General features: G+C 40.0%; 1 protein-coding gene across 1 annotated transcript in view; it reads left to right on the forward strand.

Moving 5' to 3' along the window:
- The window catches only part of KIF26A (kinesin family member 26A), a 131,448-nt gene that overhangs the window by 28,651 nt on the left and 87,049 nt on the right, over window positions 1-15,748 (forward strand). The window contains exon 3 of the mRNA XM_024217175.3: window positions 12,890-13,390. Within this exon, the coding sequence (XP_024072943.2) occupies window positions 12,890-13,390 (501 nt within the window). The remainder of the gene's footprint in view (window positions 1-12,889; window positions 13,391-15,748) is intronic.

The raw sequence follows: 15,748 nt of genomic DNA on the forward strand, positions 1-15,748 counted from the left end.
GTGGGAAGACAAAAACATGAGCCACGTGGTGGAATCAAGGTTAAAAAATTACTTATTTTCCTTTGGTCTGCATAGTGCATCCATCATGTACAGTTTTCCACATGTTGGGTAATGGAAAGTTGAGCCCCAAAGGAAGTTCTCTTTGTAAGTCAATATGGGATCATAAAATCAATCATTGTTGGGTCACTAATTGGTGTGCAAGATAGGAATTTCCTAAACTGTATGATAAGTTCATTGGCTTTTTGGCAATGAACTCTTTAGCGAATGATATTCTTTCCTGGTTCTGTTGTTAACGCAGGAAAAGCATCAGGTCATTTATAGTTACACCCAGATCACCGCTTGTTTTTAAATAGAAGGGAGAAAAAAAAAAGTTGGCTGTCAAAGAGAATCAAAATATTTCTGACAAAGTTTGTTTTCATGTCTCCGTGGCATAGTAGTAAAGCTTGGCAGCCACATGATAATAGTGAAGATTGATTGCTCTCTCTCTGTTAAGCATCTCGCATCTCTGAATTTATGTTAACACAAGCATTATTCCAGCAGCAGCATCTGGCTCATTGGCAGGTTCCACAGACAGTTGTTCTGATGGCTCTGGAGATGCCTTTGGGCTGTCATGTAGTTAGGTGGCTGAATGGGCTGGCTGTGCGGCTTTGTCATTCCCTTTTTTTATTTATTTGACTTGCCTTTGTCTGTGATGAATGGCTCTTCAGAATATGGGCTTTCACCAATCTTTCCTAACCTTTACATGCAGGGGCTTTTATGAAATACCCAGGTTAATTTATGCCCGTGCTTCTTTGCTGATCAGAGCTAGAGCTCCAACGTCCCAGTCCATAGCTTTCATGCAAGTTTCCCCGTGAATCATGGCCTCAGCCTTGTGCAATAAAATGCACATTTTTGAGCATACTCCTGCATAATGAGTTTCTCTGAGAACAGAACGACAAGGATAAATCAAATATATACAGTCAGTGTCCTGGGGGGGCTATGTTGGGAGTTGGGAATTCAGGAAGTCATTCAGATTTCTCCAGACGACAATGTTTGTGTCTTAGGTAGTAAAGTTTTGGGGCCAGAGCCACAGCTCATGTAAATTGGCATGGGACCATGGACTCCAGTGGAGCTATGATAATTTACACCAGCCGCGGATCTGCCCATACGTGTTTTTATTGTACCGTATTCACATTCGCTGTATGTAAAAATACGACTCCTTTAAATGCACTTTGTTTTTTGAGGAGTAGGATCATTGAGGTCACTGGTTCTTCTGGATGAAGTTCTTTGGCTAGACTAGATGATCATAATGGTTCCTTCTGGCCTTAAACTCTGTGAATTCGTGGAACAGCTACACCATAGGTGTTCCTGGAGCTGTCTTAGGGTATGTCTACATAGCAGCTGAATGGCGTAATTCCCATCTTGGGTAGACATACACTCACTAGCTCTGCTTGAGCAAGCATGCTAAAATTAGCAGTGTGAATGCAATGGCATGGGTGGTGGCTTGAGCTGGCTGCCTGAGTATATATACCCAGGAGTTGGGCAGGATTGTACTTGGGTGGGTAGTAGGGTTGCCACCTTTCTAATTACTGATAACCAGACCCCCAAGGTAATGCTCCTGCTCCGCCTTTTCTGCCCCAGGCCCCGCCCCCGTTATTCGCTCCTCTCTCCTTCTCCCCTCCCCTCCCGTCGCTTGCTGGATAGTCTCAAGGAGCCTGCTTGCAGGTAGGAGGTAACTGAGCAGGGGCTGTCGCGAGTTAATGACCTGGCGCCTCCCTCCACCCTGAGGGAAACGGACTTTTAGTTTGGGTGCCATTTAGAGTTGCCGGGTCCCCTTTTTGACTGGACTTTCCAGTTGAAAACTGGGAACCTAGCAACCCTAAATGGCACCTGGACACAGAAGCCAAAAACTGGACTTTCTGGGTAAAACCTGGATGGGTAGCAACCCTAGCTGGTAGCCTGAGCTGCTGCGTTTGCTGCTGTGGCCACACTGCTATTTTTAGCACACTAGCTTGAGCAGAGCTAGCATGTGTAAGTCGACTAGCGCTGGGAAGCACACCTCCTAGCTGCTGTGTAGACGCACCCCTATTGGCTTTCCAGTTTTATCATAACCATATTAGCAAGACATATATACACAGATTTTCTTTTTTAAATGTATATTTCCTTTTTATAATAGCAGTAAAACATAGGTGATTGAGTTTTTTATCGAAAAATTGAGACAATAAAATCTAGTGCCACATTATTTCAGTTTTAAAGTGGGAGGAATTTTCCATATTAATTCAACTCATCATCCAAAAACTCTGCATACATTTGTTGCATGAACCTCCCCCGAAATAAATAGACAGCTCAATGAAAGAAAAATGTTCATAGCTGATTTTGGGTTAGGCTGGGGATGCTTGTCTCCTTTGTAGTCAATAGGAGTTTTGCCATTGTCTTCAGTGGGACCAGGATTTCACTCTGAGGCTGTAATTTCTCTTCTTAAAGAAACCCTCCATTCACTAATACCTACTATTTCTTCCTAACATGTGTTGGGTTAGGTTTCTTTCTTCCAGAAGGGCCTAGAAAACAAATGACAATAAAAACATTCCACTATATCAGGGTTCCCAAACTTGGTTCGTGGCTTGTTCAGGGTAAGCCACTGGCGGGCCACGAGACTCTTTGTTTACCTGAGCGTCCGCAGGTACGGCCTCTTGCAGCTCCCAGTGGCCGCGGTTCGCCGTTCCCATTATCCCTTGTTTTCATCCTAAATAAGAGATCTTTTGATACCTCTGTCTACCCATCCTATATGTATGATGGAAAACTCGCTTTTGTTACATGGTATCTGTTCCTCCTGAAAACATGGAAGAAATGTCTCTGGGTCCATTGAGCAATGTGTTTACCTAATAAATTCTTCATGAAGATGTCATAAAATCCACAGTCGAGAGATAAGCTTGCAGATGGGTGTCATGCCACCCTGTTGTCACCATAACTGGTGCTTCATCAGCTCTCTTTTGGATGTCTTTCCATTTATAATCAAATACTGCTGGTTTACTTTCTTTCACAGAGCATCTTGGCTTTTTAATGAGCCCCCTACAATCACTATTCTAGCTGAAGGTACTGAAGTTGGTGCACTTTTATCAATTCTGGGCCCTGGTTATTTGTAACTTGGAATATTGTGTTCAGTTTCAGAAAATTCCAGACAAACTGGAGAGAATGAAGAGAAGAGCAACAGATTTGAATATGTGGCTGAAAGGATTTATTTGTAAAAGAGCTACATATGTATGTCTTGGCTAGGCAACTGCTAAGGAGTGTGGGAGATTGTGATAATAGACTATGTAAATATGTAGGAGATGAGGAATTATTTAGGGTTGTAAAAAGGGGTACAATTAGGAGTAAAGGCAGAAACTTAAGGCAAGAAAAATGCAGGCTCAAAAACTTGCTGACATTGAATTGCGTGGATTGCGAAATAGCCTCCAAAGGGAAGTAGGGAATTTAAAATATATCCTGTTGGTGCCTCTGTCCTCTCACTCATGACACCTGAGCACAAACTGCAAGTCAGTCTGCAAGACTGTAGTCTGCTTGGTGCTGTGCAAGGAAAGTATGTGTGGTCAGTACCCTGCTTAACGAAACTGTAGAGAACAGTCCTGCTCTGAGAGGGGAGAAACTGGGTTTGTTTAAAAAGTCTTTTTCAACTCCCATTTGTGTGACTGAGATCATTATTTCATGGCCAAGGGATTTTCATAGAAAGGTTCTTTGATTCTTTGAAAAAAGAACAGGAGTACTTGTGGCACCTTAGAGACTAACAAATTTGTTAGTCTCTAAGGTGCCACAAGTACTCCTGTTCTTTTTGCGGATACAGACTAACACGGCTGCTACTCTGAAACCTTTGATTCTTTGGGGGATGATCCTGCAGGATCTACTTGCATATTTTCCCCTTGCCACACGGGAGGGGGAGTCAGCTACCTGAATGGCACCAGGGGCATCTGGAGGAGGATTTGGCTCTGGCAGTGTGACTGTAATGCCCCTCCACATCACTTAAGACCCGCTGTGGGGCTGTGATGGGAAGGGGTAGGTGTAGTGGCTGCAAAAGGGGTGTCTGAACCACCTCTGAAAAGTGCAGAACTGTCTTCAGGGGGTGGGCAGATGGAAAGGCCATGGGATCTATGCTTATGCAGTGGCTCAAAGGAGGAGTGGAGAGGTAGTGTCTCCTGTTCGTGACCCTGTGCCAGCCGAGGGACTGGGAAAGACTGTCTTGAAGCCACACATGGCTTGCCTGTAGGTTTGGGGAGTTAGGATTCCATCTCCTCCTCTTTTGCCCCTCTCCTGCTTAGTTTTCTGAACAAAGTCCAAGTGGGAGGGAGGGGGAAAAGTCTCACCCCACAGAGAGGATGTGATCCCCATCACTGTAAATTTAAAGTCAAGTCAAGCCAGCAAGTCAGTCTTTGCTGAAGCACTGACACTTTAATTATCATGTGAGATACATTGTCTCTGGACCTAGACCTCCTGCTGTGCTAACTACACATCTGCATATGGCAATTTGTAGCTTCTAGGAGGAATACACAATAGGCAGCCCTCGTTCTTCTGAAAGCTGAGCCATTACCTTATATTCCTCAAGTGTTCATTCACTAAAAAAGTAATTGATAAAATGAGCAAGTGAAAGATACATTAAATGGGTATGATGTTACGCCATGTGCTGGCCTTTTAAGGTGAAATTAAATATATGAGGAGTTGTTTTATGAAAAATGTCAACTTCCTAACTTTTGCTGTTAAGCATCCTTTTAGTTGGATTGAGATGGCTTGACTGGAACAACACAAGAATTTGTATACAGCTGTCCTGTGTACTCCAAGCAGTTTTTCCAGAGAGTCATGTCCAGGTTTTCCAAGCTGACATTATTTTCACTGAGGTAGGAATCCAGAAGCTTTGAGCTGTACAAATAGAAAAGTCCAGATGTCCAGCCGATATAAATGAACATAGCTCTGTTGAAATATACAGAACTGCACCCATTTATACCAGCGGAAGATCTGGCCCAAAGAGTTGTTCATCTCCTACCTCTCCAGTGCCTGTATGAAATGGGATGTTGGTCTCAATCCTGTTTCTTGTCAGAGATGATAGTCCACTTCTCAAAACTGACCATCACAATCATCGCTTTCAGCAGAGTCCAAGGACTGAATGGGTATTAGAGACTAAAATACCCTTTTCTCCCTGGCAAGGTGGTTCCTCTAAAATAGAGTTCTGAAGCACATTTTGACAGAGCGGTGTGAATTGTGTACACTGTACAGATTCTTACTAGCATTCAGTAGTACCTTACTACTCAAACAGTCCCATTGAAATCATTGAGACTACTCATGGATTAAGGCACTACTTTGCCACGTGTAAGGGCATCAGACTCTTGACTTCTGTGGTTCATAGAGGACAGTCTTTAGAGATGTCAATCTAGCACCTTTCACAAATACTAAATTTGCTTTAAGAAAAAAAGTTGTGCTCTTCCATACAATTCAATAGATGATCAAAGTTACAGCACTAATACACCAGTGAGAATTCACTCCCCAGCCTCAAAGAGGAAAATAATAAAAAATAGAAAACTGATCAAGTTTTATTTAAAATATCCAATTTCTCTCAAAGGTTTTTGTCTAAACATTTTTTAAAAATTAACATTCAAAGGAGAGCTTTTGAGACACAGTGGGTTAGCTATAAGTGTAGTGATGGCTTTATAACTATTTTCCAAAAGTCTATATTATAAAAGATGATACTATGATAGAGACAAAGTAGCAAATGGATGTTGTAAGAGCACATTTTCATCTGAACAAAATGAGTGCTGAGTTTGCATTGTGAAGTTACAGTAAGTCACAGAATAGACAGAGAGAAAAAATTAAAGGATTACTTAAAACTAACAATAAACGTACAAATTAAAAGTAATCATTTTAAAATGAAGTTATACTCTATTAAAATAAGCATAAAATTGCATACTCGTTTGGATGTGTAGTTTATAGAATACACAGAATATAAAATTGACTCAAATGCAAGTAAAATATCTGTTTAATTAGATCGTAAAGAAAGGAGATTAAAAGTAATATTTTGTAAGATAGTAATTAGTGTTTTTCCAAAGTAGTCTGGTTCCTGTGTATTAACTTAAATTTAATTGTGATAGTGGATCTCTTTGGGATTCTACATTTTGTTTGTGTCCTTTAATTACTTTAAATCACAACCATTACCTTTATTTTGTTTTCTTTCAACTAAATACACTGCAGGGGTTTTTGCTTCAATAGCCTGCCTATTCACAAACACAGATCTCTGAGCAATCAGCCTCTACCCTTTCATTGTGAGAGGTTACAAGTCAAATCATTGCAGGGGCCTATGCAACAAGATAACAGGAAAGGACCTTGTAACCAATGGGGAGTAGTTTGAGGTGCTGATGGGCGTCTGAGATGTAAATAAACCAGATTGCTCTCATTTCCTGTTTCCACTGTATTATGCATTCCAATAGCACAATTCATCTTTATGACACACACCTATGGCTTTAACTTTACTGTGGGCCACTAAAGTACATTAAAGTGGGCAGGAAATGGAATTTAAAAGAGCTCAGTTGAGGCTTTAGAATAACTAAACACATTGCAATAGTTTTTAGTGTAAGGTGACATCTCTTTTCAAGAAGATTTAACATAGCACTTCACTTTGGTTATACAAATAAATGTTATCGTAAAGTCATGCAACCTATTTATAAATCAGGTATTCAAATGTGCTCAAATCAATTTTCAAAATTCTCTGGATTAGCTACAGTTAAAACACAAGATCGAGGGCCAGATCTTCAGCTGGCTGAAGTCAGCGGAGCTATGCTGAGGTACACCAGATGAGGATTTGGCCCCCAAACTGAATATTAAATGAATGTTTAAATAAAATTTGCAGACTTATACCACTGACAGCTGCACAGGGAGGACCAAATTCTCCTGCCTTAAATGAATAGTCCCATTAAAGGTAGTGGGGTACTTACGTGGGGAGAGTGGACAAGATTTGGCCTTAAAAAGGCATGTAATTGTTTTTAAATGTAGGCACGTTTTAGTAGCTCTGAAGACGTGGTGTGCAAGCCTCCCTATTCAGAGATATATTTTCAAGTACATTTACAATTTTCAGCTTACATTTAGCTTTTAAAATAAACGGTGACATCTAGTCAATACTTTTCTTGTGAGGATTTTGCAAGTTTTTTTCTTTACTGCATATATACTAGGAGGATATATGGCAGGAGGATTGTGAGTTTACAGCATGGGTTACTTGAAGAAACATAACTCATATTCTCCCTTCCATAGGATAATTAGTGCCTGCCCTATGATGTCACTTACATGATACATGTGGTTGAGGTTTTTGAAAATGAACCATTCATCCTGCTCTTTCTCTGATTACACTGAATGGCCTCTGGTTTTGCTGAGCACTGTGTTCTTTTTTTCTATCAGTGAATAGATAATTGAACGCAAGCATCAACCTTCAAAGTGTTTATCAATATAGAAGATATTAGTGGATATTGCACAATGTCATGTAAGGTAAAAACTAATTTGTAAGCAACACAGCAGAAAGCTGGAAAGGCAATTAAGTTAAAAAGTCATTAACATTGATCCTTTTGCACTGAGAAAGTACATTCCTTTCTCAGAAAACATCTTTGAAAAATGTTGTGCAGCTAGGTCTATCTTTAAGATGATATTTAGTTTTCTTTGAATATTTTGCTTTTAAAACTAAGAATTTAGTTTAATGCAGCATATTGTTCAAGATTCACTTGAATTATATGCAAAAAGAACAGGAGTACTTGTGGCACCTTAGAGACTTCTTTTTGCGGATACAGACTAACACGGCTGCTACTCTGAAACTTGAATTATATGAACAAGGAGAGACCTGTAGGTAATTAGTAAGGATGGTTGCTGGCAGTTTCTTTCATCATTTGTTCACACTACAGGTATAAATTCTCACTGAAAGGATAAGGTTACAAGATGGGTGGGTATTACTTCAATGATTGCAGCTTCTTAAGTGAGAATCCAGATGCTTTTCTTCTTTCTCTCCTGTTGGTTAGCGTGGACATATGAAGTAAATAGCTGAAGGTAAGGTTTAAAGATTAAACTTTTTCTGTTTTGCAGTGGAAGAATAGCCAGTACTGCTTGTGGTTGCCTAGACAAAAGTACCCATCTGCAGACTTTAAGTAAGTGAATGCACATATGGGGCCAAAATTTCAAAAGAATTCAGAGCCAGATTTTCAAGGGCTCAGCACCCACAAGTGGGGTCAGATTTTCAAAAGAGCTCTGCTCCTATCAAGGCATGTTGGGTACTGACCTTTTTTTACAATTGGCCACTTGTTTTGATGCCTAGATGGAAGTTTTGGTTCTTCTGAAAATTCTGGGCTTAGGGCCTGATCCAGTTACCATTACAGTGGATTGGAATATTCCTATCAGCTTCAATGGGAATTGATTCAGCCCCTTGCATTTTACAGTTGTGAGGAATGCTTTGAAACCTTTATTTAAAAAATATTAACTAAAGAAAACCCATGCTTTCTTTTTTGTGGCAAATAGAATATATTGCAGCCTTATAGTCTGCAAATTCATTGGTCCGTGTCAAATTTGATTAGGTAGAAATGCAATAGCTGAGACAGAAATCAGATAGAGAAGTGTGAATTAAAATTACTGATTTCTCCTTTCTCTCTTTCACTTTTTTTTTTAAACTACCTTTTCATTACTTGTGCTTGTTGTGAGATTATGTTTATTACTGTCATCAAAGATAAAACCTTAAGGGAAACTTTGGGTCCAGGCCTGCTCATGTTGAAGTAGATGAGAGATTTACCCATAAATTTAACTTAAAGAATTTTTCACTTGACCACAGCTCAAAGAACTTGACCACAGTTCAAAGGAACAGAATCAGGGTCTTTAAAATCTACCTTCCTTACTTTTCAGTCCTGCAGCTGTTGCTTGTGTGAGTAATCCTCACTCAAGTGAGTAGACCCACTGAAGTGAGTAAGATTACTCATGTGAGCAAGGACAACTCACTTAAAGGTTGGCAGGACCAGGCCATGGATCTTATTAATGTGAATAGTGCTTACTTCCTGGGACTTCATGGAGCATTGGATTGGGCTCTCCCTCAGTGCAATTGGCTCTATTAGGACCATCTGTGTTACTCTCATGAGTAAAAGTTTGCTGGATTGTGCCTTTACTACAGGTTGATTATGCACTTCCAGAATTCACATACAGTAGCAAACAAGCTTAAAAGTAGGGTGACCAGATGTCCTGATTTTATAGGGACAGTCCCGATTTTTGGGTCTTTTTCTTATTTTTCTCCTATTACCCCCCCACCCCGTCCCGATTTTTCACACCCTACTTAAAAGTGAAATTAGGTTTTCAGAAACAGGGGAAGCTATCAGTGTAAACTGCACCGTACCATTCAACTCATTCAAGCATTCTGCAGATAATTACTAATGATGTACACAAAGTAGATATAGAGAGGTAGCATGATAGGTGTGACAAGTACTGTATGATTTGTTAATGTGCTTTGAGTGAAAGATCAACATATCCGTCTACAGTGTAAAAGACAACTGCTCTATCCTTTGTAGTGTAACAGATTAAAATGTTGTTGGAGCACTGCTTAGTCTTGAAATGTTGAGGTCCTTACCATACCACATAACCTTCCTTGTCTGGCACTTTTCCTTCTGTCTGTGAGGCAGTAATTGTGGTTGGAATTCTCCCCCCTCTTGCTTGCAGTGCACAGAGCACATTTGGTCACTTTAATGTCTTCCCTCTGTAAAACATGTGAGTGTAACTTCCCCATAAGGTTTATTAGAGCTGAGGCTATTGAAGTGGAGATTCAGTGGGAGTCGGGATTGTCACAGGGTAGTGAAATCCCTTTCATTGGGCTGGTTTAACTTTTAAGTTACGTTTAATGTTTTTAACAGTAACTTGTGTTTCCTTTACCCTTCACACCCATCCGTTAGCCAGGTGTTTTTGTCACACCGAGTGGAAAAATAAAAGTAAACCATCTGCACAGCTGGTCCCGCAGTGAGAAGCTGGAGGAGGATGGGCTGAGCTGCAAGAAGTGATTAGAGAAACGGCTTGAGTAGTTTAAACGGCCTCCTGCAACTGCTCCATAAAATCCAACCACTGGAAAGGGGAGACCGTTTTTATAGTGAATTAGGATATTTAAATCTACAATACAATACACTTATATGAGCGGTGCAGTGTAATTTCCTAAAGAAGTTGTTTTTTTAAAACATTTATGTATCATCTTGATTTTGTAACTTTGCACGTTTGATTGAACTTGTATCAATCACTTCACATATCCATGCATGATGAGCTTCACTCTGTTCTCTCTTACACTGGTTTAAATCCGGAGTAAGTCTATTGAGGTCAATAGTTACCCTGCTGGAAACTAGGTGTAAGGAGGAGCAGAATTAGGCTTACTGATTTCTTTACATCAGACGCACATTTTTTATCAGAAAACATTTTCATGTAGTAATTTGCTTATTTTAAATATTTGATAGCATTTTAGCATTGCCTCATTAGTCACATAATCCCAGATCTTGGAAACACTTATGCTTGGGCTTAACTTTATTCACATGATTAGTCCCACTGATGTAGCATTGGCTCTTAAGAGAACTAAATAGCACTATACCTGGAAAGTATGTGTTTCTTGTGGGACTACTCACGTGAGTAAAGCTAATCAGGTGTGTCATTGTTTGTGGGGTTTGGCTAGGGTGACCAGATAGCAAGTGTGAAAAATCAGGATGGAGGGGGGGAGACAGGGTAATAGGAACCTATGTAAGAAAAAGCCCCGACTATCAGGACTGTCCCTATAAAATCAGGACATCTGGTCACCCTAGGTTTGACTCAGAGAGTTCTATCCTGGAAACACTTTACTACTGAGCTTAGTACCATTTAGTTTTCTTAGTAGACAGTGAGAGTATGTTCAGTATTACAGTATTTACAGCACTCAGTAGTGTGTGCAGGATTGCCCCTAGAGAAACTATATTTTTCATTTTCTATTTGTCAGGGTTCATTTCTGCTTAGGAGTGGATTAGAAGATCCTAAAATATTACTTGCTCCTTCCTGCCTGATCCGGGGTTCTTTATCTATGTGTTATAATCTCTCAGTAGATTGGGGAGGGGAAGGGCTTCCTCTGTCATGACTGTGAGCAACTCCTGTAACTTCAAAAGATAGTTTTACTAGGGTCAAGCTTCATAAAAGGAGCAGAGCCAAAGTAAAATCAGCACCTTTATTTGGATCCATAAGTCAGTTTACTAATACAATGTACTGGGGAAATAATTGTTCAAGCAGTAGCAACAGAACTTCTTTTTCATTCTAATGGTGTAGTGCTGTAGGCACTAATACTTTATAATTTCCAAGGCTTAGAAGTATCAGTGTTTAGATATTCATTTAAGGGACAATAATTTAGGAGCATAATGAAAAGAAGTACAATAGTTAATGATATTAGCTAATGAACGGTGTGATGCTAAATACACTCTTAACAGCTTCTATCAACAGCAGTGTTGTATTTTGTGAGATATGTTTAAGAAAACATTGCAAGAGTACTCCAGCAGATGATAATGAAATCAAGTCCAAGATTCTGCCTGGGTTGTTAAATAGTGTTTTTAGACTTTTTAAATTCAAACTGCAGGGAAATAGCTCACTTGGAAGAGAATAATACGCAAAGCAAAAATATCAATGCCAGGATTTTTAAAAACAGTTTTTACTGATGTATATTATAATTAAAAATAGAATAAGTTGGACTTCTAGTAAGCTGTTCATTTCCTTGAGAGCAACCACAGCTTAGCATAAAGTAACACATTTTTTTTTTTAAAGTGTACTAATCTGGGTATACTGTAAGCACACACGATATGGCTGTTACTAGTTTTGTCTGCCCTCATCATTAACAAGCAAATTAAATATTTTTTCACTTTTTTTTAATTAAACAAATTAACCTTGGGCTGCTCTGTGATCTTTCATTAAAACCTTAATTGCCTGGAGAGCTCAACATGAGTGCTTGAAGTTGGTCAGTTTCATTGCACAGCATTAGGTATTGGTAGCAGATTAACAACAGAGCTGGATTTAATCTCTTCCCTAATCCTTAGAATAGTCTGTTGGGGAGGAGAGGCAGTTGCGTGTTTTAGGAGATAGATTACTGTATCTCTGAACTGAAAGCACAGCGATGGGTTTTAAAGTGTCTGGACAGGCATGAAATGATTTTGAAAGAGAAAAGCTTATTCAGTGGAAATAAAATAGGTGTTGCTTTCAAATCAGCTTCTTGGCATGCCCACCTCTGAAGGTTGCGGTAGGCTCCAAATGTATTTTTTTCATCAAAGCAGTTGTAGCGTAAGAAAATATTGCCATCGCCTAGATCACAATTTTCAGAAATGTAGTTCCCAACTAACAGAGGAGCCAACTGCGGTCAGTATCAGGTAAACTAATTATGATGCTACTTGATTATTCAACACTGAGGGCAAGGACCACAAAACATTTACCAGGTCACGCTTTAATCTGTTTAGTGCTCTGAGGTCTAATTTTCATGGGTTTAAGATGATTGCATGCCTTTGAAATGCATTATGATATTAGTAGGGTCTGCACCAGAAACAACGTTGTTGCTGAGCTTGAAAAACATGGGCACATTTCAAAAGAAGAGTTAATTAGGAGGGTAAGTAGATGAGTAGTTATCAAGTGCACCACAAGTTCCACTGTTAAACTCTGATAATAATTTTCACGCTGGGCATTATACAAATGAAGCTGCTTATGACTGATTAATCAGTTACGGGCTGTGAGTCTGGCAGGGTACTCAGCTGAAGCCTAAGAGTTAGCAAGATACCTTCACTACAAGTACCACTAAGGATGAAGAGTGAGTTGTAGACTGTATTTCCTTTTTCTGTGTTTGTCTTGGACTGATTTTCTTTTTTCTACTTTTTTTTTTTTTTGTCTTTAGGACCCAAGATTATCAGCTTTAATTTTTGATAAGCTTCAAGTGCCTGACTATTTACAGAAAAACAGGAATGAAGGAGAGAGCAGATGTGAAATTTGCGCCACCCACCTGAATCAGCTGAAGCAGGAAGCCATTCAGATGATCCACACCCTTAACCAAGCCAGCTATCAAGAAGTACCCGGCCTCCCTCAAAGCTCTGGAGGAATGACCAGTGTCTTACCAAGGATGGTGACTGTGTCATCCCAAAGGGATTTGCCGCTCGTTGCTGGGCAGGTGGGCAGACAGCCCGGAAAATCAACAAACCTTTTCTCTGGGACAGAGAGAAAGAAGGGACTTGGATGGCCTCAAGGCACAAGCAGTTTTCCAAACTCCAGTGTTCAAGTAACTGTGGCTCCCAGCGGCCTCAGTGGTGCTTTGAGCTCCGTGACTATCCAGGCTCAGCAATACCTTGAGGGGATGTGGAGTATCTCCAGGGTGAACAGCTTTCTCCCCCAAGCTTGTCTAGTAAGTACTGGCAACTCGGATAAAAAGATTATTAGTTTTTTAGGGAATCAGCTCAAATTGCTGTGAACCATGTCTCGAGAAATTAGAGTTGAAAGGAGCTTTAAAATGATGTTTTTTTCCAGTGTACATAACAGTTAATTTGCTTCTGATTTCAGGTGATAGAACAACCTTTTTGCAAATCTCTTTGCACACATTTCAGCTTTGCCTATAACAGATGGTGATCTTAACTTTCACACACCAGGTGTCTGGGTTTAAAAAACACCAATGGCCAAATTCATCCATGACATAACACCATAAACTTCAGGGGAGTTATACCAAGGATGAATTTGACTCATGATTCTGAGTATAATGCTGAACTCTGGAGCCCTGTTGAATGCAGTGGAAGTTATTCGTATATGGCAGTGGAGATATAGGAACTCTGAAGTTTAATTTATTGCAGGACAGTTACTACTATTGAAAAAGGCTGTTCAGAATGTTAGTATATTTCTCTGTGCCCATTAAGATCATTGTATTTTTGACTCTGAATTCCAGTGATGTCTGTTTTTAAACAACTCCTGTATTGTATGCATCTCTCTATAACATAGAACATCTGTCTTTGGAAAAAAGTCATATAGAGAAGCTTCTTACCTTGAAAAGAGAGTCCATTACCAATTTTGTATGATCTGTATTGGTCATTAAAAGACCCTCAAGAAAACAGACCAAAAGTTGTTTGCTATGTAGGTGACACTCTTCTTCTTTTTTTTTTTTTTTTTTTTTTTTAAGTAAAATTTCATACTGACCTAATACCCCATCATTGTGCTGTGGGAGGTGCCACCATTTAGATGAGATCTATACAAATTGAAGTCTACTGGTGGCCATTTAAATATCCTGCAGCAGATTTTGCAAGATGGGAGCTGTTGGCTCTGGACTGATTTCAGATTCAGTTTGGCATACTACTGTATATCAGTTTACATCCTTGTACATAATCACTGCCTAAATTTGTTTGGTAGCTTCAGCTGATTGAGCTCCAAGTTCAGCAGGACACTTTGCCTTCTAAAAACACTGCTGTGTAATGTTGCAGTTACAGAAGGGCTACTGTGTTTGCATCCTAGAGGGGGCCGACTTTCAGTGGTGAGTGAAATGATTACACAGACACACAGACAGATCCTGATCTCAGTTACCATGATGTAAATCTGCAGTATCTCCATGGAAGTCAGATGGATTTACCATATAGTTACAGTGATAAAAAATAAAAAGCAGAAACTAGCTCATTTGGGTCTTTAAAACACCTTGGGAACCTCTTCATGGAAAGGTGCTGTATGAATGAAAGGTATTGTATAGAATGTCAATCTAAATACCAGGTAGAAGTCTAGACAATATTGTGTATAATGGTGTGCTGTCTTTCAAATTCTGTATATGTCACAGGAGAGTGATGAAATGAGGAAACAGTTATTGGGGGGGTGGGGGAGGGAGGAAGAGACTGCTGGGGAAATCTGCCTGGTTCCCTTCAAGCTTGCCTGATAGGCTGCTGGGTAGTCCTGGCATGCAGACTGCCCAGCTGGGGACTCCAGGCTTCTCCGGTTCATGACTCTTGGGCACCCCCACCATACCTGGCCTTGCAAGTTTTCAGCCTTCCTGCTGTGGGGGTGTCACAGCTTCCAGGTGCACTACTGCAGAGCAAGGAGCCCTGAGCTTCTGGGACCGGTTTCCAGGGTCTGCGGTTCCATGACAGTCCACATTCTCAAGCCAGATGGAGTGCAACAGCAGCAGTGAGACTGAGAAGAATGTGAAGTTCACTCAGCAGCTGCTTGTCCCGGGGAGAACACTTTGTTTGAAAGCACCATGTATTGGTGTTTTTGAAATGAAACTTCTGCAAGATTTATGGACTATGAGAAATTTTGAAAAATGTGGATTCATAGAGTTTAAGACCAGAAAGGATCATTAGATGTTTTGAAGTGAAACCAAATTTTGAAATGCACAATTTTGGAAATTCTGACTTTTGGCCAGCTCTAGTTCATATACAGGATGCATAAGAGAGGATCCTTCTTGAAATAATGTGTTTACTATACTAAGTAGTAGCTTTCTATCCAAAGAGCTCAATGTGCTTTACATGTATTAATGAATTAACACTCAACTCAGTACAGCATGTGAATTAGGTCTTATCCCCATTTTAAAGACTGGGCAATGGAGAGGCCAAGTGACTAGCTCACGGTCACACAGCAAGTCTGTGGCAGAGGTGTAACCCCTCAAGGTTACAGATAAAAGAGCCCTAGAGTGTATGGTCATAGAGTATTATAACATCCATTATGTACAAACATGTTTTCCGTATGACCAATTTCAAGGACAATATAGTAAAAGAAAAATTATGAATATTTTACA

The sequence above is a fragment of the Terrapene carolina genome, unplaced genomic scaffold (assembly GCF_002925995.2).
Source record: "Terrapene carolina triunguis isolate 2854851 unplaced genomic scaffold, T_m_triunguis-2.0 Scaffold189, whole genome shotgun sequence".
Classification (NCBI taxonomy): Eukaryota; Metazoa; Chordata; order Testudines; family Emydidae; genus Terrapene; species Terrapene triunguis.